The sequence below is a fragment of the Pristis pectinata genome, chromosome 6 (genome assembly GCF_009764475.1).
Source record: "Pristis pectinata isolate sPriPec2 chromosome 6, sPriPec2.1.pri, whole genome shotgun sequence".
Lineage (NCBI taxonomy): Eukaryota > Metazoa > Chordata > Chondrichthyes > Rhinopristiformes > Pristidae > Pristis > Pristis pectinata.
The window spans coordinates 88,154,100-88,177,407 of NC_067410.1; the positions used below are offsets into that span (position 1 = coordinate 88,154,100).

At 41.3% G+C, this 23,308-nt stretch overlaps 1 protein-coding gene across 1 annotated transcript in view; it reads right to left on the reverse strand.

Moving 5' to 3' along the window:
* The window catches only part of xxylt1 (xyloside xylosyltransferase 1), a 115,085-nt gene that overhangs the window by 66,617 nt on the left and 25,160 nt on the right, over positions 1-23,308 (reverse strand). Inside the window, 1 exon segment of the mRNA XM_052018031.1 lies at positions 17,571-17,718. Coding sequence (XP_051873991.1) covers positions 17,571-17,718 — 148 coding nt within the window.

Here is a 23,308-nt window from a genome sequence, read left to right on the forward strand (position 1 = left end):
CATCTCTTGTACCACATGTTATCACAATGCCAAATGCAATCATTCTCCACTGAGTCACTATCAGCACTTACCCACACAAGGCACCTTACCGTGTTCTCTCAAAATCCAGTAACTAATCAACAGGCTTGTGTAATCTCCATCTTGTGTGCTTGCAGTGCCATTGGTAATATCACAGACATGACCTCTCAGGAGGGCTGACTTTGAAACAACACCAGAGAGAAGGATTCACCCTTGGCTCAGAGTCACATTTTGCCCTAAAATGGGGACATTCAATATATACTTTCTAGTGACTTGGTTTAATTTCAAGATCACATCCATGGATGTTGCCCCATCCACTTTCAGCCTTTATGGACTTTTCTCTGAGCATTCAGGCAACACTGTCTAACTCCATTGCTTGTGCTTTCAGTCCACCAAGATTCACATCCCGTGTCTCTCCTTTCCTTTCAAAGAATCCATCATCTCTCTGAGACTTCTACCAATGTCTCCGTGTCTCCCACGTTTTCCTTCACTGATGTACTCAGTTTCAATACATCCTCCCTGAAGGATGAGGAAGGTGGGGGCAGAGGAAGCACGCTGCAGGCACCACTTTTTGCTTACAATAGCAGACAAGATTAGAATTATCCCTTACGTACCAAAACATCATTCATCATCCCAAAAACCAGAAAAAAAACATTGCCCATTCATTAAACACAACCTTTTACTTTCAATTGGACCGATTTCCTAAATTAGGTGGTCTTATATTTCCAACCCAGGAAATCACTACTGGTTGTTTACCTGAAAATGTGCAAATTTCTCTTAAAATTTGTTGAAAGGCTGCTTTCTAAAAGGTGACATCTGCAAAGTTAATGGTTAGAGTGGACCAAGGGACAGATTTATCAGTTATTTCAAACTGAACTGGTAAAAGCTTTTATATTTTAGATTACAGTTCAAAATGTTCAGCAACCAGATGCCACAGAATTAAACTGACTGACTCCCTGTGTTGGTGCAGAAAAATAAAATTTATCCATATCACGCTGACAGATTTAGGTCAAACAACATCTTTACGTCCACAGAAGGGATCAACTCAATGAATGGAAGTAATGGGACATGAAGTTAGCTGCAGGGCATTGTGGGATATGTGCCGATTGCACTGAGATCAAGATAATTGTGCACATCTCTGGATTATGACCAACATAAGTTTGTTGTTTAAGGATATTAAAAACTATTTTTTTCACATGTCAGCTCTCAAAGCTTACAGGGCTTCAAATGCAAACCCTAATCCTGAGGTTTATTCCAGCTCAATTCCTTCAAGTGAGCAAGTTTTCATGGGTGGAAGCAATTTAAATTTAGCTGTGTCACTAACATTACTGATTTAATCCACTTGTACCAGATGTGTTGGCTGTTTTCTTAATGGTTCACTGTAGGACCTGATGGAATAATGGAGATCGCAGACAGGGAAAGAAAAGTTAACGGGCCGGTGAATCAGCACAGTACGAAACTGTGTCAAAAGTTAAATATGCTCATCTAGTGTTTGATTACTTGCAAAGCCTTTGATTCTGTTAACACATAAAAGCAAGTCTGAAAGTATCCAACTGCAATCAGAACCAGACTTCCTCACTGCATTACAATTGGCAAAACCTTTGGCTTTCATCAAAAGTCTTGGCATGAGGGAGGAGCAACGTCATGCATTTGAAATGAAAAGATATGTCGTGATACCTTCAGTTACATACGTTACACAATGGAATCCTCTAGTAGATTTTGGTAAGCTTTTTAAGATGCCTTAAGCTTTGGCAATTGTTGCCTGAGCTTTTATTCAGGATGGTTTGATCAAATCAGAAACAAATCATATTGGAAAACTGGGCGGCACAGTGGTGCAGCAGTTAGTGCTGCTGCCTCTCAGCTCCAGGGACTTGGGTTGAAACCAGAAAGAGTTATGCAAAGCTGGAGAATTCCTAATCAAGTCCAGATGTCTGCTAGATGCCCAGGCAGAAGGGGTGTTGTTCCTCAAACAAGCCTCATTGATTCTGTCTGTGACCATCTGCACTGTTACAGAGTGGGAGTGGAATGGGGAATTAAAGTGGCAGGCAATCAGAAGTTCAGAGTCACTCCTGTAGACTGAATGCATGTGTTCCACAAAGAGATCACTTGACCTGTGTTTGGTTTCTCCAACGTGAATGCTGAATGCAGTATGCTAGATCTGAATTTCAAGTGAATCGCAATTTCACCTGGAAAGTGTGTTTGAGTCCGTAGACGGTGGGAAGGGAAGAGATGAAAGGACAGGCGTTGCATCTCTTATGTTTACATGGGAAAGTGGGGTGGAGTTGTTGGGGATGGAAGAAAGGACCAGGGAGTCACAATAGGAGCATTTTCTTGTTAATGGTGAAAGGGGAGGGGAGGGAAAGGAAGGGAATATCCATCTGGCAATGGAATCTTGTCAGACATGGAGAAGATTGCATAGGATGATCTGTTAAATGCAGAGGCTGGTCAGGTAGAAGGTGAGGGCCAGGGGAACTCTATTCTTAGTCCATCCAGGAGGAGAGAAGGCAAGACCAGAGGCACAGCAAATAGATTAGCTAGCATGTGGTCAACAGGTCTATCCACTATGGTTGAGGGAAAGCCATGGGTTCAGGAAGAAGGCAACATTCCAAAAGGCACTTGTATGGAGTGTCTCATCATTAGTGTAAATGTGACAGAGACAGAGGAACTTGGGGAAAGAAATGAAGTCTTAACAGGAGACATGATGTATAGTCAAGATAGATTTGAGAGTCTGTGGGCTTGTACTGGATGTTAGCGGCCAGCCTATCCCAAGATGGGGAGAGTGAGATCCAGAAAGGAATGGAAGAGTCAGAGATGGACCATGTGAGAGTGAGAACAGGCAAATGGCAGCAAATGATGAAGGTTGGGTTTTGTAATGAGTGAAGAACACAGAACCAATGCAATTATTGATGTAGTAGATAAAGATTTGAGAAAGTGAGACTGGGTAGGACTGAAAGACTGTTTCACATATCCCACAAATAGACAGGTATAGCTTGGGCCCACGTGAGTGCCCGTATCTGCACCTTTGATTTGAAGGAGAAGTTGTTCAATGTGAGGACGAGTTCAGTCAGGCGAATGAATGCGTTGATGGAGGGGAATTGGCTGGGCCTCAAAGAGAAAGCAGAAGGCCCTCAGACCCTCCTGATGTGGGAAGAAAGTGCAGAATGATTGCAAGTCCATTGTAAAGATAGACTGGTTGGGACCAAGAAGCTGGAAACTGTCAAGTTGGTGGAGCATATCTGAAGTGTTACAGACGCAAGTGGGAAGGGACTGGGCGGGGAGAAAAGATGGAGTCAAGAGAGGAAGAAATAATTTTGGTGGGTCAAGTGCAGACAGAAATAACGAGTCCCAAAAGTTTCCATTCGTGTCAATGGGAACCATAAAAATCATTCAGCAAAGATTAAAACTGACCACTTGAATTTGCATAGCAGTATTAATGCTAAAAATGCCCATCAATTTATGTGGAAATAGGCTGAGAAAAGGAAGCCAATAAGAAATCGGAAAAATTTAAGGATAAGAGGTTGAAAACCTGATTGAAAAGATGGTTTTTAATAGAAGAAAGAGAAAATGCAATGTTAGGAAGTGTTGATATAGTGACGATTTCCATTTCACAAATATGCTGTATATAATGTTTGCATCCATTCATAGCCATATTTTAAATTTCCATGACATAAAATTTTAAATTGAAAATGTTTTTAATTAGGAGACATTTGTAATGCTTTGATACTTGAAAAGCTTTCACCGAAGTCTGCCTTGTTTTACATTTTGTGATAGACATTTGAATATGAAGCAACAATTCCTCTCCTACCTGTAATTTCCATATTAGAAGAGGATGGGGTTCTCCTTAGGCAAAGATAGCCTTACGCGTTGTGACTGGCCAACCCTGCCGTGTCAGACATACGTTTTCTGTGCACCTGCCATGTTTCTCCACTCCAGCTCCAACTGTACCCCACCTTCTGCTTGCACTTTCTCATCCCTTCATGCATTGAATCATGAACATCAATCAAGCCCTCTCAACCGCTCTCTGATGAATACAGAAATATGCCCCACCATTGTGCAAACACCAGACGAAGCCAAAGTTCAGTTTGAAAAGGAGGAACATCAACACCAACTTTAAGGCACGAAAAATTAACTGCCTGACAGCAGTACAGAATCTTATGTGCCATAACATCTGGCAAAATTTAAATGTTAAGACCGGTACCAATAATAAGAAATTGAATAAGAATCTATTTTTCCTGTCACTTCCAATAAATATGTCTCCATTTCTTTAATTGGTACTCGTTAGTTTCATAAATCATTGAGCCTCATCCAATTTTTATCCATTAGTTCTCTCAATGATACGAGGTTGCCTACTCTATTATCAGTTTGTAATGCTTCATGAGTTGGCTTACAAAGCCACCTATAGAACATCACCATCCAATTCAGAGTTCATCATACAATGAATTATTTGTTCAGTTAGGTCCGATCACTCTTTTTCCTGGCATTGGGCCAATTCTTTAAGTACAAGTACAGGACTGCACTTAAACTTATTCAAAGGGAATTGCCGGAACATTGACGAGATTACCTTCTCAGCCTTTAAATCTGTTCAAGTCATGAGTTTAATATTATGTACTCCAAACAGTCAATCTTCCATGTCAAATCAGGAAGTTGTTGCTATTCTATTTAACACCTGATGACACAAGTTCAAAAGGAATTCTTCAAAATGGAGGCATAAACCCTAATTCACCTAGATTAAAATTTCACACAAATATTTAGCACTGTAAGCTCCATGAATGCAAACAAACAGACAAATAATTATAAAAGCTGTGAGACGAGTTACTGAAGCTTTGATCCATTACGTGATAATCATAACTTTTGTGTCGTGGAATTTACAAACAGAAAAATAATTCAGCAGATGACAACAAAAATGTGCATATCATCATATCATAAAGAACAAGGAGATTAGGTGCCCTGATGTCATTTAGTTTTGTTTTGTTCTAACATTTTAATGGATTTGTGGTATAAAAGTGGCTCCACTATCCATTCTCTCCCCATCAGTCACTCCCTACCATGCCCCAACCCGACCCCATTCTTTATTCCTGAGCACAGGTTTGGCAATGCCAAGTGTTTCTCTGGTATGAAAACAAAACTATGCAGAAGCAAAAGCAAGGATCTCCCCGTGGCCAGCCACTTCAATTCCACATCCTACTCCCATACCGACATATCTATCCACAGCCTCCTCTACTGTCACGTCGAGGCCAGACGCAAGTTGGAGGAACGACACCTCATGTTCTGCTTTGGGAGTCTCAAACCTGACGGCCTCAACATCGATTTCTCTAACTCCCGGTAACCCCTCCCCTCTTCCCCCCCCCACCTTGTCTTCCCTCATTCCTGTGGCTGCCTCACACCTTCTCTTTCCCCTCCCCCGCCCTCATGACCTGCTCAGCTATTCCCCATTCCTTCCCTTTTTTCCATGGTCTACTGTCCTCTTCTACCGGATTCCTTCTTCTTCAGCCCTTTGCCTCTTCTATCTTTCACCGCTCAACTTCTTGCATCTTCCCCCTCCCCCACCCACCTACCTACCTTCCCCCTCACTTGGACTCACCTATCACCTGCCAGCCTATGCTCCCCCCCACCCGCCCCCACACCTTTTTATTCCAGCTTCTGCCCTCTTCCTTTCCAGTCCTGATGAAGGGTCTCGACCCGAAATGTCCACTCTTTATTTCCATCCGTAGATGCTGCCTAACCTGCTGAGTTCCTCCAGCATTTTGTGTGTGATACGTAGAAATTTAGGTAGTTTGGGGGCGTCTCACAGCATGCTCTGTTAATTAGATCTTTCTGCAGCTCAAAAGAGGTTTTGTTCCAGAACTAGCAGGCAGTGCAAGCTAATAAAATGCAGTGTAGGCAACAGGGCATTTAGGATCCCCATTAGCAGTAGGATTAAAATTTAAATCCTTAACTAATATAAGGATTGAGAATGGAAAGAAGAACACCAGAGAAGGAAGTAGAATGAATCGAAGTAGAGAAATAGAAGACAACATTGGACTTAAAGAGACAAGTGAAATAGAGAGAAAATATTTAAATTGCTTAAAACCTGACATTTTTAAAATTCACTATTTCCAGGAATGAGAAGGAGCTCTTTATACTGTCCCCATTCTGGGATAATATGATTAGGGCCTCTTTAACAAAATGGATGATACTTTTATCTGCTAATAGCACTCATTTTAAATTACCACTCAGCATTCTGTGGCATGTTAAATGGATAAATAACATACAAATTCAGCAAGTTATTTATAATAACTTGGAGACTCAAGGTGACTTTTATTCAAAGCAAGTGGTAGTGCAGTTTAATCCACTCAGCAGGTTCAGGAGATTTGCTTTATGTTCCAAACTTGGTCAATTTTTTTTGTTAAATAATGGCATACGCTGTTGACAACATTATTTTTCAAGGCGTATTCATTAACTACGTTCATAAATTTTTTAAAGAAATAGCATTCTGCCTGCGGTTCCAGTTAACTGCAGGCACAACAACCAAACAAGGGAGCCATCAGTATCAAAAGAAATAAAAAGGGAAGTAGTTGGAAGGGAAAAAAAATCAGTTTTTTTTAATTAAATGCATAGAAGGAATTTTATTGAGAATTGTTTCTAAGATCATTTTAGCGATAGTTGGTAGTTCACTGAACTTGCCCCATACCCTAATTCTTTTTGTCACATTTGTAATCGCTACATAATAACTAAAAAAAAAGAGAGAACAATTTACGGTATTGAATAACCAATCATAATAGTTTCACTTTTCAGAGCATCTGTAATACGGAATGGTTAAGATGATTGGAGAGATCTCACAAAAATTTAAAATGGGATTTCATTATTCATGATAAGGTAGAAAAGTAATCATATGTACTTATGGAAGGAACATTTCACAATGCACTGCCATACTTATGCAAATGACTAACTCACAAAGAAACAGCTCAAAATGCTATCTACAACATGGTTCAGAACCTTAAGTATTAAGCTATCAAAAAAGTTATGTAACTTGAGAATTGGAAGGGCAAGTCTTGTAAGTATTCAGTTACATAATTCATTTCTCTTTACTATCGATCAAGTCACCATTCTGTACCAAGGTGCTTTTTATTCTTCTTTAGTTTCTTGCAACTTCACTTGACAATGCAACTGTCTCATCAGTCCTTAGGCAACAGCAGTTTCTTATTCTCAAACATCAGGGCATACTTTTTCAAATATCCAAGAAGTCAATTTGTATCACTACTGCAATAATCACTACATAGCAAGTAGCCCTAAATGATCCGAAAAATTAGATTACTATTTTGTGCTATTATCTTTTCATGCCTTCAAATGTTTAATAACAGCTCTTAGGAAAAGGACAGCTGGTGGATGAATCAAGCATGTCCTAATCAGTCAGGATTCAACTAAACATTGGAAGCTCCACATTCAATAATGTATTCTCCAGGGAGAAGCGAAAGGCAACATACTTAAAAATTTAACAGATGACACAACGATTACTGGTGTGGCTAGTGAAGAAGGTTGTCAAGCAATACACCAGGATATAAATCAGTTGCAGATATGGGCAGAGAAATGGCAGATGGAAAGGGAGTGTGATGGTTGTCATGTGGTGGATAACCCAGCATCCTTTCTACCTGTTATATACAGCAATATTAAGATTCTGAAATTCTCTTCAATTGACTGTTAGCCTTCAGTAAAATCTCTTCTGTCCTTCCACTAATCTTCTTTATCATAACGAAAATGTCAAATATCAATGAAACAGCTGCATATTCTCCAATCAACTGGTTGTGATGGAAAAGCATTTCGATGATATAGAAATAAAACTGAAGGTTCAACCATTAAAATCAATCTCCTAGTTCAGTTAATGGGAATGACTGTCCATCAAGATGAAAGAATACGCCATAAAAATGGTAGTTTATGGCGCTTTAATATTCAAGTTATTTACCACATCTTTAAAAGACTTGTACTGCGAGATTAACATCAGTAAATGCTCCACACAAGCTTCCTTCCACCCTATTTCATCAACCATAACAACATCTTTTTTCCTTCACATTCTTATTCAGTTTCCCCTAAAAATGCACCCATTCCGTATGGCCCAACCACTCCAATGCTGTAGTGAGTTTGACATTCTCACCACTCGGAATGCAGAAATTAAAACAATGAAGGTCATTAATAATAAGTTATATAGAAAAATACACAACATCATTGTTTCTCTGCTCTGCCACTAATCTTTCCATATTTCCTTAAGGCAGAGCTTAATCAGCTCATTGGGTCAATGCCAGCTCCCATTCCAATCCCTTTCCCCACTAATTTTCCTTGTAATCTGTTTTCACCACACTCTCATCAATTTTCCCCCAAATTCTCCCACTTACACACACACAAGGGGCAATTTACTGTGGCCATTCAGGCCATCAACCTGCATACCTTTGGTGCTCAGAAAGAAACTGGAACATCCAGGGAAAACATACAAGGTTTCAGGAAGAAACTCCACGTACACAGTACCAAAGGCCAGTTTTTGGAGGCGAGACAGCAGCTCTACCAGCTGCATCCTGTGCCCACTATGGTCTTATACGATTATTAATATTATTTCCCACATCTTCCAAAGAAAGTTGATACCACAAGGCAAGAGGTGCCCTCAAACCACTCTTCACTCCACAGCACCCAAAAGCCCCAACATGGGGCTGGCTTCCCATCCATACTGTTTTTGCTCCACTTTCATGCCATTGACCTCCACTGACATTAAGGCAATTGCTGACTGGAAGAACAAGAGGACTGCAGAAATGGTGGAGCGCAGAGTTCTTGGAATGGGCAAGGGGATGGAAGGAAGTTAAAAACAAACAAGTATGTGGCTTCCAGAGCAAAGAAAGAATGGGAATTTCAAAAATCAAAATACATGGATATCAGATCCCAATATGGCTCTGCAAGCATAGTGCTGGCAGATGGACAAGATTTAGTGCTATTCAGGATATAGGCAGCAGAGCTTAAGAAAAACTTAAAGTTCAATATAGAAGATGACAGGTATAATAATAACTCTGCCTTAAAGACATTTTTTTGTGAATTATCCATTCTCAGCAAAGTCAATTTTTAAATAAATCTTTTTCATACAAATCAATGCTTTCTTTTTGAACTTGTAATCCAGCACCAATTTATTCTGTATATATTTGTCACCTGTGTATCATTTCTCTAGTTTGTCCTTAGCAACTTGCATGTTCATTTAACATTTCCTCACCATCTATAAACTACTGTTTTTTCTCCTATTCTGGTAATTGCTTATGTAAACAAATCAAAATACTCTTTCTTTGAGCTTCCATCTATTTCCTTTCAAATTCTTCTGATCCAAGAGCTTTGACCCATCCACTACTGTTCCAGTTCCGTCACCATGTGTAATTTATTTGGACAAACCTCAAAAGACTACAATCTCGATCAAATTTTATTCAAGTGTCTCCAGCTTCTCCACTCCTTGAACTCCTAGTACTTTCATATAAATTGGTCTCTGACCACTGGATTGCACTAAACATTAAACTGTCACAAACAGGTTATTCAACCCACCACTGCTCCAACGATCATGCAATGTAAAAGGCTCCACTTTCATGCCAATGACCTCCACTGACATTAAGGTAATTGCTGACTGGAACAAGAGGACTGTAGAAAGGATGGAGTGCAGAGTTCTTGGAATGGGCAAGGGGATGGAAGGAAGTTAAAAACAAACAAATTTACTGTGTTTACCAATGTGGGGATTATTTCCAGAAATAGAGTCTGAGAGTAAACTTGCAAGGAACATAAAAGAATACTGTAAAACCTGTAGGCACGGTAGTGTAGCGGTTAGCGTAACACTATTACAGCCCCAGTGACCAGAGTTCATTTCCCGCCACTGTCTGTAAGGAGTTTGTACATTCTCCCCGTGTCTGTGTGGGTTTCCTCCGGGTGCTCTGGTTTCCTCCCACGTTCCAAAGACGTACGGGTTAGGAAGTTGTGGGCATGCTATGTTGGTGCTGGAAGCATGGCGACACTTGCGGGCTGGCCCCAGAACACTCTACGCAAAAAGATGCATTTCACTGTGTGCTTCGATGTATGTGACTAATAAAGATATCTTATAAATAACAAAGATTAACGAAGGCAAAGGAGGAAAGTGAATACAGAACACCTAGAAAATATCAAAAGGATTAGACAGAGTCAATGTGGTTTTATGGAAGGGAAACAGTGTTTCACAAACCTAATGGGGTCCACAGAGGATGTAACTGGTAGAATAGATAAGGAAGAACCAGTAGATGTGGTGTATTTGGATTTTCAGAAGGTCTTTGATAAAGTCCCACGTAAGAAGTTTGAGTGCAAAATTTAAGCACATGGGATTGGGGTTAATACACTGGTATGATTGAAAATTGGTTGACAGACAGGAAACAGATCAGTAGGAAATGGATCCTTTTTGGGATAGTAGATGATGTCTACCGGTGTACCATAGTGATCATCACTTGGGAACTGGTGGGGTGGTTGATAGCTTCAGCCAATGGATTAACGGACAGATCTGATTGAGTAGATAATACACAAATAGCATAAAAACTGCAGTGAAAGACACCACAAGTTTTCCAAAAAAAAGTTAAAAGTAAAACATGCAATAACTGTTTGAACATTAGAACTGATTCGCTCCACATAGATTTATGACACCTATGAAAAAAAAAGGCAGTGATACTATAAAAGGACACCCGGATTACAGAACAAAGAGATACTGTTACATATGAACTTGGCAGAAACCACTTAATTTTGAATAAACCTCATGTGACTTTTTTTTTAAAAAAAGTTTCTTGATATCCATATTATCCAATCATTAATCTGTACTGAAAATGGTCTTGGTTTGTTTCATAAATGGTGAATTTTTCTTCAGCGCTGCAGAACAACAATTTTGAAATCACATCTTGAACTGAGTGTATGACAGAGTGGAACAAATGTTAATTTTTCTGTTTGATTCTATTGAACTATTCAATGTAATTTACTCAAACAGCCCACACCACTGCCAAAGATGAGGAACTTTCAGGCCAAATTTATATGCAGCGAAAATTAATTTTCCGTGATCTTGCTGGTTTCCAAAACAACAGTGGCATTCATTCCATCTGACATAGATCAAATAATCATTTTGACATTTCCACTAATTGTGACTACTTGCAGGTTATTGACAAATTTCCTAAAACTAAGCCAGTTCTTTCAGGCACAACAACACTGAAACATACATTTTAAAAACTATTGGAAGTAATTCTTCCTTTAATCTCATAAGAGAATAGCTTACATATGTCAAATGTATTTTTCAAGTTCTCTCACGGGAGAAGGGCAATGGTAAAGCCAACATTTAATGTTCACCCTAAATTATCCTTAAGGAGGTGATGTCAAGGCATGGACAGAGCAGGTATGCATGTAAACCCACAGTGCAACTGTATAGGAGTTCTGGGAATCTGTTTTAGGAACAAAGAAATGGCTAATAACTTCCAAGGCAGGATGTTGTTCAACACGGAAGGAATCTGCAGATGGTGGCAGCTATTAATCCAGCATGCTCAGGATCTGATGGTGCCAAACTATCAGATGTTACTCTATTCATGCTCCAAAACACAATTAATTCACTTTTTCTTTAAATGTTATACTGTAGAAGAACAATTTTTTCAGTGGATCTGGTGAATTTAAAGGGAGTGCAGGAAACAAGGCCTCATTAAGTTTAAAGGTAAACAGCTCCAGGAATGTCACTTGACTGACCCACTGCCTGAATCCTGAGGCAGAGAGATGATATTGCTGGCCCCCGACACCTGGGAGCCAGGTGGCCAGGCACAGTGAGGCATGAGCAGCAAGTAGACTTCAGGTGATGGAACGCTGAGGGCTCAGGATTGTAATTCAATTGGGTTTTTTTTTCACACTTTTCCAAAACAGAGAGATGTAAAAAAAATGGATATGTTAAAAAAAAGGAAAAGTAATTTTGAATTAATCAAAAGCAGGTGGCTCACAAATTGTGGATTTTATTCAATGCTTTGAAAAGAAACCCATTATCAGCTGCATTAACAGAACATCCATTCAGCAGAACCCAGTCTCCACTTTGCTGGATCCCACTTTCCTTGCATTTGGACCAAAGTTCTGCTCTGTAAAGTCCACACAGTACCTTAGGTACTAGGGCCACCCAACCAGGGAAGATAGGTAAGGGGGGTGGAGGGGGGGGGGAGGAAAGCAGCAATGGGTGGAACACAAGGAATTTCTCTGATAGGATGAAAGAATGTGGCCATTTTGAGGCAGTTAAGCTCCTTTACCTGTTTAATGTGTTGCTGAGGTTGTAAGGCCTGTGCAATGTTGTACGGCATGGCCAAGTTGCAGGACTCCACACCAAATTCTCCAACATTAGATAACTGTCTTTCTTTTTGTCTGTATCAGGACTGACCACTTTCTGCCCTGCTGGGCAAGTCTTTTCCATTTCTTCCACCCACAGCCCTCCTGCATTGTCTCTACTACCTGCACTAACTTTTTATTTTCATTGTTCTGAAGAAGGGTCTCAGACCAGAAACAGATAATTGTTGCCCTTTCCACAGATGCTGCCTGACCTGATGAGGTTTTCCAGCATTGTCTGTTTCACTTTTATAAAGTTGTATCAGGACCCTCACTGCCAGCCCCAGTCCTGACAGACTTGAATGTCATACTGCCATTCATAATCCAGGAACTCAGAAGCTCTGATAGTGACACTGTCAGACATAAGAGGCAGGGAACAGACCGATCAAATAACTCGGTGACGGCTACACCTTCTGGGCAAAAGAAAATCAGAAAAATGCTGATGGGATTTGGGTTTTGCTCTCAAGAATGAGCTCATTGCACAGCTTAGTGCTGACACATTTTGGCAAGTGTCCCCTCTGCTTCACACTAATGTTTCAGTCAGCAAACACACAAGAACTTAAACAGTAGAAAAAATTGGCCATTCATCAAGATTGTGCTGATTGGCGATCTCACTGACAATTAGCAATCATCTCCCTGAATTCTCTTAGCATACACAAACCTAAATCCTGGAAGCTACGAATGAGACCTGGACTGCAAAAGAGAAAATCCTGACCTGATCCATGATCCACCCGGGTGAATCAAACAGTCGGGTCAAAACCTCCCAAAAGAGGTGACTCAAACAGGAATAGGGAAAGCCAACTCCAGTGGAGTCCTCCCCTTGATGAAATGCTTGGAACACAATCCTGTCATAACCAACAACCTATTCTGTCAGAGTTCAAGACCTCACTGAAATCCCCGGATCCAGGCATTGGCACTTGATAGATAATATTATTGTCTGAGTAAGAGATAACATAAGACATCTTTACTAGTTACACGTACATCAAAACACACAATGAAATGTATCTTTTGCGTAGAGTGTTCTGGGGGCAGCCCCCAAGTGTCGTCACGCTTCCAGCGCCAACATAGCATGCCCACAACGTCCTAACCTGTACGTCTTTGGAATGTGGGACGAAACTGGAGCACCCGGAGAGAACATACAAACTTCTTACAGACAGTGGCCGAAATTGAACCCAGGTCACTGGCGCTATAATCACGTTAGGCTAACAAGGACGCCCACGTCATTTCATGCCATGACAGGTGCGGATAAGTGGTAGACAACCCCGTTACTTCCATCAGTTTGGCCCCAAAACAATGGCTACAGAAACACTGCTGGAAGAAAATCATTGACCAAGGTCTGATAGACACTGCAGAGAAAGCTCTACTCAGCATCTCCAGATAACCCAGCTCCTCTGATCAACAGGAGGTGTGGCATGTCCACAGTTCTTGGACTGCCCTGATGTCCATCATAATCGGCACAAAATAGCATGATGCCACATTCACATATGCCAAGAGGCTTTAAAGTTAGTTTATTTTAAATTAGATTCTGAAATTCTGCCTGATTTTCCTGACTCTTGGTAAATTTTCTGCAGAATGATCCAGTGAGGTTTTGCATTCCAATCATGTCTTTAGTTAGCCTCCAAGAAACTATACAGCATTTTTGTTAATATTTTTGTTGAAGGTACAACAAAATACCTTTTGGTTGCACTGTGCAACCTCTGCTAATTGTTTGCCTCTATCTACTTTTCATTTCCTCCCTTTCTTTCAATGCATGATGCAACGATCCAAGGAAATCCGATGCCACGCTCAGGTGAAAACAGAGTGGTCTGCATTGTGTTTCATGCCTCATTGTCCAGTTAAGACAAAAGATGATGATGCCCGATCCCAAGCCTTTGCAAAAAGCACCAATTGTCAACAAACTTTCATCGGCAACTTTAAGGAATAGAAAATAACCCATCCAGGCCGCAGGCCTTAGATGCTTCTAAGGGATGGAAGGTGTAACAAGTGGGCAACATTTAAGGAAAGGTAAAGGAAGAGGAAAGTAACAGAAGAAAACTATATGTAGGAAAAGGAATTTGATGACCTGTTACATGATTGATGGGGGATGATTGAATAGTGCAAGTGATATTAGCTGGAAAAAAGGAGATACTGAAATCAAAGATGAAAATGTACGAGACGAAGAGAATGTGCACGTGATTGCTGTGGAGAAAGGCAGCAAGGGGAAAACTGGTGAGAGAGTAAGTAGTAGGGCTGCAAATACTATCTCAAGGTACCAGTGGTGGATGGAGTCTGGTGTGAACAGGTCTTGTTTTGCCTCACCAGGAACAGTTTCAGTAAGCACACAAGAGACTGCAGATGCTGGAATTGGAGCAACAAACAATTTGCTGGAGGAACTCTATCTGTTGGGAGTGAGAAAGGAATTGTCGACGTTGCAGTCAAAACCCTGCATCAAGACATCAGTTCTAGTGATTCCCCAGAAGTTGCTGTTGTGAAGATCACCCATCTTGTAAAGGACAGCCGATTTCCCATTGAAGATAACCCGTTTGATTCAGGATAGTTGACAAGCCTGAACAGCAAGCTCTAGCAATTCTGCAGTCAAGTGGAAAACTTCCTCCTTAACCAGGAGTGTTTCTGATCACAAGCACCAAGCCTGGAAAGCCAGCACCCTGATTCACGTTACCGCTTATAAAGGAAGAAAACAAAGTTCTAGTCTTAATGTGCTGAAGTCAATGATCACAGGGCTACAAAGCACCAGCAATGATGCAAAAAAGTGCTGAGAGTCAATTGGCAACCTGCTGTACAACCTGGCCAATTTTATCCTCAGCATCAGTGGCAGGAGGAAGGCACAGGTGAACTGATTAAAAAAAAGGCAATAGACAGGAAGAATGTGCCAGCGGCTGGGACTGAAGTGAAAGAATAGTCATAGGGCGCAGTACAGTGCTAGTCCAGATAGTCTGCAACATTGACTCCAGACCCCATGATGTCTCATTGCATCAAGCCAAACACAGGCACTGAACACTTTTGCTCCAGAACCAGCCCTGCCTCTAGCTCAACTGTTCCAGTAAGGCCACAACACTGGCATCGATACAACGACCTGGACAGTTGCCCAAGTGTGTTCTGCTCAGAACAAAGCAGTAACAAATTCAATCTGGCTGATTACCACTCAATCATCTGCAAAGTGATACAAGATGTCGTTGACAGTGCCATCAAGTTCCATATTAATCTGGTCAAAAATGTCTCGACTGCAATTGGTCAGGACCACTTGCAGCCTTGGTCCAGCACGGAACAAAAGAGTTGAATTCCAGAGGGGAGGCAAGACATCAAGGAAGCATTTGACTTGGAACAAAATCAAAAGGAAAATAGGCCAATGGCCAGAGTCATATCTTGTATAAAGAAAAATGATTGTGTTTAATCATCCCAACACTAAAACATCACTACAGGGTTCTTCAGGACAGTATCCAGATCATTTATTTTTTTTTTAAATCACAAACAAGAGAGGTCCCAGCACTGATCCCTGCGGAACACCACTGGTCCAGTCAGAATAGACACCCCGCCACCACGAACTTATCTTCTATGGCCAAGCCAATTTTGAATCCAATCCACCAAATGACCATGGATCCCATGTATCTTAAGCTTCTGGATCAGTCAACTGTGAGGGACTTTGTCAAATGCTTTACGGAAGTCCAAGTAGACAAAATCCATTGCCTTGCCCTCATCAATCACCTTCATCACCCCCTCAAAAAACTCAATCAAGTTTGTAAGATATGACTTGCCCTGCAAAAAGCCATGCTGAGTATCCCTAATATGCCCATACTTACCAGAATCCAACTCATCTGAAGTGTTTAAAGAGAGCAGCTGCTGATTTTCATGAAAAGCAATGAAAGTCTCTGCCAAGTGAGTGAAACGTGATTAGAGATGATAACTAAAATCAATGCTATCTTATCTTGTTTGAAATTACTTTGTCAAGTTGGGGAAAGTGGATAAAATGTGCTACTAATTCAAACTGAAGACTGCAGCAGTACAAACTTAAGGCTGCCAAAAGCACATGCGAGATTAGGCTCAATTCATAAAGCATCATGTCTTCCTCCCATGGTGACTGATGGAGTGGAGGAATATAAATACAATGAGAATTAAAGAATTACACTAATTCTATAGACAAGCAAGAAAGAGTTGGCGTAACTGGGAAACTAAAAAGAAACTTAACACACTGTGCTTTTTTTTTGGTCTTGGAATTCATTACCTGATAGGACGGTGAAAGCAGGTTCAATATGAACTCCTTAGGAAATTGAAGCTGTATTTGAAATGGAGAAAACTTTTGGCTTATAGCAAAAAAGGTGTGTAGCAAATTGGATAACTAAAATGCCAGGCAGTAACCATCTCAGACAAGATGGACTGAACCACTTCCCCTTGACGTTCAGTGACAATACTATCATCAAGTCCCCTTCCAGCAACATCCTGAGATCATCACTGACCACACACACAAAACAAGGTACTCTGCACAAATGACTCATCTCCTGACACCCCAATGCTTTTCCACCGTCCAGAAGCCAAAAGTCACAAACGCAATGGAATGCTCTTCGTTTGCCTGGATGAGTGCTGCTCTGAAAGTACTCAAAAAGCTCAATATTATCCAGCACAGTAGCCCAGTTAATCAGTACTCCATTCATCACCCAAGAATACATCCTTTCACCAACAGTGAACTGTGGCTGCCGAATGCAATGCATTTACTACCAAGGTTACTTCAATAGCTCCTCTCAAACCTGCATGCTCTACCCACAAGGTCAAGGGCAGCAAGCATTAATGAATAGCACCACCTGCAGATTGCCCAGTCACACACCATCCCGATTTAGAAATATATTGTCGTCACTTAATCATCTCTGGCTTAAACCCTGCATGTGCACAATGGGTCTATGCTCCCCAGGTCTGCAGCAGTTCAAAACAGTGACTCAGCACCACCTTCTCTAGAACAATTTGGCTGAGGCAATAATTACCGAACTTTCCAGTGACACCCACCTCTGCAAATGAATAAAAGTCAGTCAACTTTCAGCATATTTCCTAATGATATGCAAAGGAAGTTAAATTGCTAATATTTTAATAAGCTTCCAAGTCCAAATTCACTTTGGAGCAAGAGGATATTTTATGTGAATTATTTAACAGAACAAACATTCAGCATTCACTGATTCCAAGTTATTTTAACGTACTCACTGCTCAGACAACAAAATCTTTACCTGCTGGCATGATTCTGTGCATGGCAACTGACAAGAAGAAAATGGAATCACTGTAATAGGCACCAGAACCAGCACTGAAGAGTTTCTGCATTGCTTCAACAACAGGGAACAACTTCTGAGTCATGGCATCCACATCATGGAATGTAACCTGTCAGAGAGAATATATAGTTCATTATAAACAGTACAACTTGCAATAAGAGGCAGCAGTAGTGCTGGAATCATAGAAAACATAATTACTCAAAACATTCATGGCTCCGAGGGTCTGTGGTTTGTAAATTCTACTTACTTCTTGTGTCACACAACACTCCATCTTGACAACAATTGTTCAACATTGGAAAGGACGTGCCACTCATTGTGGGATCACTGCACATATGATCTCAGCCTGCCATCAGGCTGAATACATGGGCTCCAGGAATCTCTTTTTCAATGCAAGCAGCAAGGCTTTTACAGCCAAAAACATTATAAATTCAATTCTATTTTTACACAGAGATTAAATTCTCCATCTCGAGGGTGGCACAGTGACCTAGGTTCAATCCTGTCCTCTGGTGCTGTGGAGTTTGCACGTAGTTCTGTGACTTTGTGTCCTCCCTGGCTGTTCCAGTTTCCTCCCACCCCCACCCCCAAAATGTACTGGTTGTTGGAATAACTGGTTACTGTAACTTACCCCGAATGCAGATTGGTGGTGGGAAATCAGGGTGGAGTAACAGGCGAAAAAGGATAGGTTACAGGGAAACATGGGGGAGCAGGATTAACGGCATTGCTCTGAGAGCCAGCATAACCTCGATGGGCTGCACAACCTTCTTCTATGTTGCAAGAAAATGAGATAAATAATCTTGCCAACTTGACAAACCTTCAACTATCATAACCTGAATTAACAAAGTGGATTGTGTTGTCTCAAAACTTCACCCAAAACACCACAGGCAATATGGACAACAATTTATGATGCCTTACAGGGTCAGTATTCATTCATAGGTTTGAAGATCAAAAATGAAGGTGCTGTAGGACTGGAGAATAGCTGATGTTCTTCCTTTGTTCAAGAAAGGCTCTAAGAATATGCCAGGAAATTATAGACCGGTTAGCCTGATACCAGTCGTGGGTAAATTATTGGAAGGTATTCTAAGGGACAGGATATACAAGTATTTGATAGGCAGGGCCTGATTAGGGATAGTCAACATGGCTTTGTGCATGGTAGGTCATGTCTAACCAATCTTAAGAGTTTTTTTTTTGAGGAGGTTACCAAGAAGGTCAATGAGGGAAAGGCAGTGGACAAGGCAAGGCCTTTGATAAAGTCGTGCATGGGAGGCTCATCCAGAAGGTTAAGTCGCTGGCATTCAGGATGAAGTAGCGAACTGGATTCAACACTGGCTTAGTGGGAGAAGCTAGAGAGTGGTTATGAATGGTTCTCTCTCTGACTGGAGGCCTGTGACTAGTGGTGTGCCACAGGGATCAGTGCTGGGCCTGTTGTTGTTTATCATCTATATTAATGATTTAGATGATAATGTGGTAAACTTGGTCAGCAAATTTGCAGATGACACCAAGATTGGGGGTGTAGTAGACAGCGAGAAAGGCTATCAAAGCCTGCAGCGTGATCTTGACCAGCTAGGAAAATGGGCTAAAAAAATGGCAGATGGAATTTAATGCAGACAAGTGTGAGGTGTTGCACTTTGGGAGGACAAACCAGGGTAGGACTTAGACAGTGAATGGTAGGGCAGAGGTGTGCGGCAGAACGGAGGGACCTGGGAATATAGATCCATAGTTCCTTGAAAGTGGCATCACAGGTAGATAGGGTTGTAAAGAGAGCTTTTAGCACTTTGGCCTTCATAAATAAGACATTGAGTACAGGAGTTGGGATGTTATGTTGAAGTTGTACAAGACATTGGTGAGGCTGAATTTAGAGTATTGTGTGCAGTTTTGGTCACCTTCCTACAGGAAAGATATCAATAAGCTTGAAAAAATGCAGAGAAAATTCACAAGGATGTTGCTGGGATGAGGACCTGAGTTATAGGGAAAGGTTGAATAGGTTAGGACTTTATTCCCTGAAGCGCAGGAGAATGAGGGGAGATCATAGAGGTACACAAAATTATGAGGGGTATAGATAGGGTGAATGCATGCAGGTTTTTTCGCCCCTCAGGTGGGTGAGACTAGAAGTAGAGGTCATAGGTTTAGGGTGAAAGGTGAAGTACTTAAGGGGAATCTGAGGGGGAACTACATCACTCAGTGGGTGGTGTGAGTGTGGATCGAGCTGTCAGTGGAAGTGGCGGACGTAGGTTCAATTGGAACATTTAAGAGATGTTTGGATAGGTACATGGATGGGAGGGGTTTGGAGGGATATGGTCCGGGTGCAGGTAGATGGGACTAGGCAGAAGGTCAGGTAGGCATGGACTAGATGGGCCGAAGGGCCTGCTTCTATCCTGTAGTAATCTATGACTCTATAAGATGTACAGTTTGGCACAAGGCACAATATTCAACTTAACTTTGCTTCTACCACAGAAGTGAGGTCACCCAACTTCAGACATTGAACTGTAATATGCAGTCAGTGATTCCATTTGGACATGTTCAGAGGCCAAGCTCCAATCAGTTATAAAGTCACACAGCACGGGAACAAGCCCTTCAGCCCACCAAGTCCACGCCAACCATCAAGCATTCATTTACACTGATGCCATTTTATTCTCCCAGCATTCCCATCAACTCTCCCACAGGTTCTACAACTCATGTACACACTAGCAACAGCTTACAGTCGGCAGTTCACACCACCAACTTTACATCTTTGGGACGTGGGAGGAAGCCAAAGCACCCGAGGAAAGTCACATGATCACAGGGTGAATGTGCAATCTGCACATAGATGGCATACAAGGTCGGGATTGAACCAGGTCACTGGAGCTGTGCAGCAGCAGCTCAACTGGCTGTGCCATTGTGCTGCCCTGTGGAGTGATTCATATGCAGTTCTTTGCTCTTGAAATGCAGATTTTTAAAAGGGTAAATACTTCTGCTAAAATAGCACAGCAATGAATGCCGTATGAGCACATTAAGCATTTATCCATTGACAACGCCAACAATTACTCTGCAGTTCAAAAATAGATACCTGCATACCAACCCTTGGCATCTTTAGCTGGCTGTCTGTATTTCCAATTGCAGGATTACTTGTCAGTTTTTGACATGTCAGCTCCTCCCATTGGAATCAAATTTTATTGGATGAAACAAATCAGCTCTCTTGGAGAGTAGGACTGAAATTTTTTTTTTTAAATATGGCCGGTGCAACTGTACGCCAACCAGAATTTTACATTTTGATGTTTAAACCAGTTGGTTGTGCTGATATTTCCTGTGTTTTCCAATGGGGCAAAGCATTCCATAATCTGGTCCAGGTGACCACCAGCACCAACAGGTATTTTTATCTTCCATTTGTGCATCCAATATCGCGATCTGACATGTGCTATGATTCAGAAGTGCTCATAACCAAATGTGAAAACCAAAGCCAGTGGCTTTTGCATGGTATCTTTCTCAGTATTTGTCTTTGACTCCTTCAAGTTCCATTCAGATTTTCAAACTTTAATTACTATTGAAAGTCCTTTGTGTGTGGGTCGAGAATTATTTGCATGACTTCAATTGACGGGAAGGATACTTCCACACATTGCAGTAGGAGGTGTTCACTTTCTGACTGGATCTCACTGGATTTCAAGGAGGGGGCAATGTCACAGCAGACTGCTGGAGGAGTAGCCTTTATTGAAAAAAATACTCTTCACTCACCACACTCATTTAAGCAAGAATTTGCCACAAATGCCATAAACTCAAAAGATCAACAAGTCTTCTCCTAGTCCTCAAAACAACAAAGTACGACTGAACCCCAGTTATGGGTCAATGCCTCCATTACAAAGATGATGAGCAATTATCCGCGACCATGGACCACAACATTTTTCAATAGAAATGAACAGGTTGAGCAGCAACTTAACAGCAGTAATATTTCCATGTGGTGTGATCTTTCAATCAGGTTTCAGTTGGGAGGATATTTTATAATCCTGTCTCTTCCTTATAAATAGAAAGTTGGTGATATAGGGAGATTGTTTTGACTAATGAAAGAGCAATACACTACCTGCTAGATTATTTTTGGGATATGCTGCCAGAAGGTTTGAACTTTCTAATTATCCTCAAGCCTAAGACAAATTCCCATTGAAACAAAATGGATTTTGTAGACTGGAAACCAAGTTTCAAAATGCATTAAATAACAAACTGAAATTAATGGGACATTCCACAGATTCTGCAAATATTTAGTTTGGGACTGGATAATAAAGGTTGCCTTACCAGCAGCACCATTCTGTAAACTGAGACTGTGTAGAGATTAGGGAAAGATTTCAAAAGATCGACAAAAGGTGCAGCACAAAGAATTAGACATAGTTCAAATTCAGCTCCAGTTTTAGTTCAAACTTGTTCAATGGAGCTGAACAGAGGCAAGAATGAGGTCTAGGTAGCACTCAACTGAGGACAGCATTAAGAAGCTCCAGTAAAACTGAAGTCAATAGGATCAGTGATTGAAAAATATGCACTGGTTGTTGTCCAAGGTCAATAATTTTGGCCCCAGCTTTCAGATAAGATTTCTTTATTAGTCACATATAGATGGAAACACACAGTGAAATGCATCTTTTGCATAGAGTGTTGTGGGGGCAGACCGCAAGTGTAGCCACGCTTCCGGTGCCAACATAGCATGCCCACAATTTCCTAACTTGTATGTCTTTGGAATGTGGGAGGAAACCAGAGCACCCGGAGGAAACCCACGCAGACATGGGGAGAACGTACAAACTCCTTACAGACAGCAGCCGGAATTAAACCCAGGTCGCTGGCGCTGTAATAGCGTTACGCTAACCACTACACTGCTAACTGCAGGAGTTCATCAAGGCAGTGTCCTCAACCCATCCATCTATAATTTCCTCATCAATAACTTTCCTTCCATGATAAGCTCAGAAATGAGTATGAGTGCTGAAGACTGCAGACACATTTCCTCAAATGACATAGCACTGCATGTCAAGGCATTTAGCCAGGGGCTGATGAGTGGCAAACAATTTCATACCACACAAATGCCAAACACTGACCATCTGCAAAAGGCATATAACCACTTAAGAGCAGGTCAGAGGTTAGGAATCCTATGGTGAGTGACCCACCTGAATTGCAAGAACTTTCTATCAACCTTAAGTCACAAATTAGCTTGAGTTTAGTTTCAACACTTGAGACGTCCCATACAATGCAAAACAAATTGGCCTGCTTGATTTGGACATCCTCCTCCACAATAAGGAGTCATTGGATGACTGTAGCTGCAAACTGGGCCACCTATAAATCATCTATAAAAAGTGCCACAGTGACTCAATCAGGCTTCCTTTCCAGCACCTCACAAACATCCAACCTCCACCACCTAGAAGGATAGCGAGTGGAGTAACATGGAAACACCAAAGCTGCAGCTCTGCTCCGAGTCACACACCACACTGACTGGGAAATTAATACCATTATCTAAATTACTCCTGGAAGTCCCCTCTCCAACAGCACCATTGCTGTACCTTCACTAAAGACTGCAGCAGGTCACCGTCACCTTCCAAAGGACAACTTCAGACCGCTAATAAAAGCTGACCTTCCATCAGTAACTACTTAATGAGTCAACAAGATGCAATGTGTGTGCCAAGAAGTGCTTGCACGCAAAGATGGCAAAAACCTTATTCTGTCATTTTCAGACATTAACATTGGAGAACAATAAAATT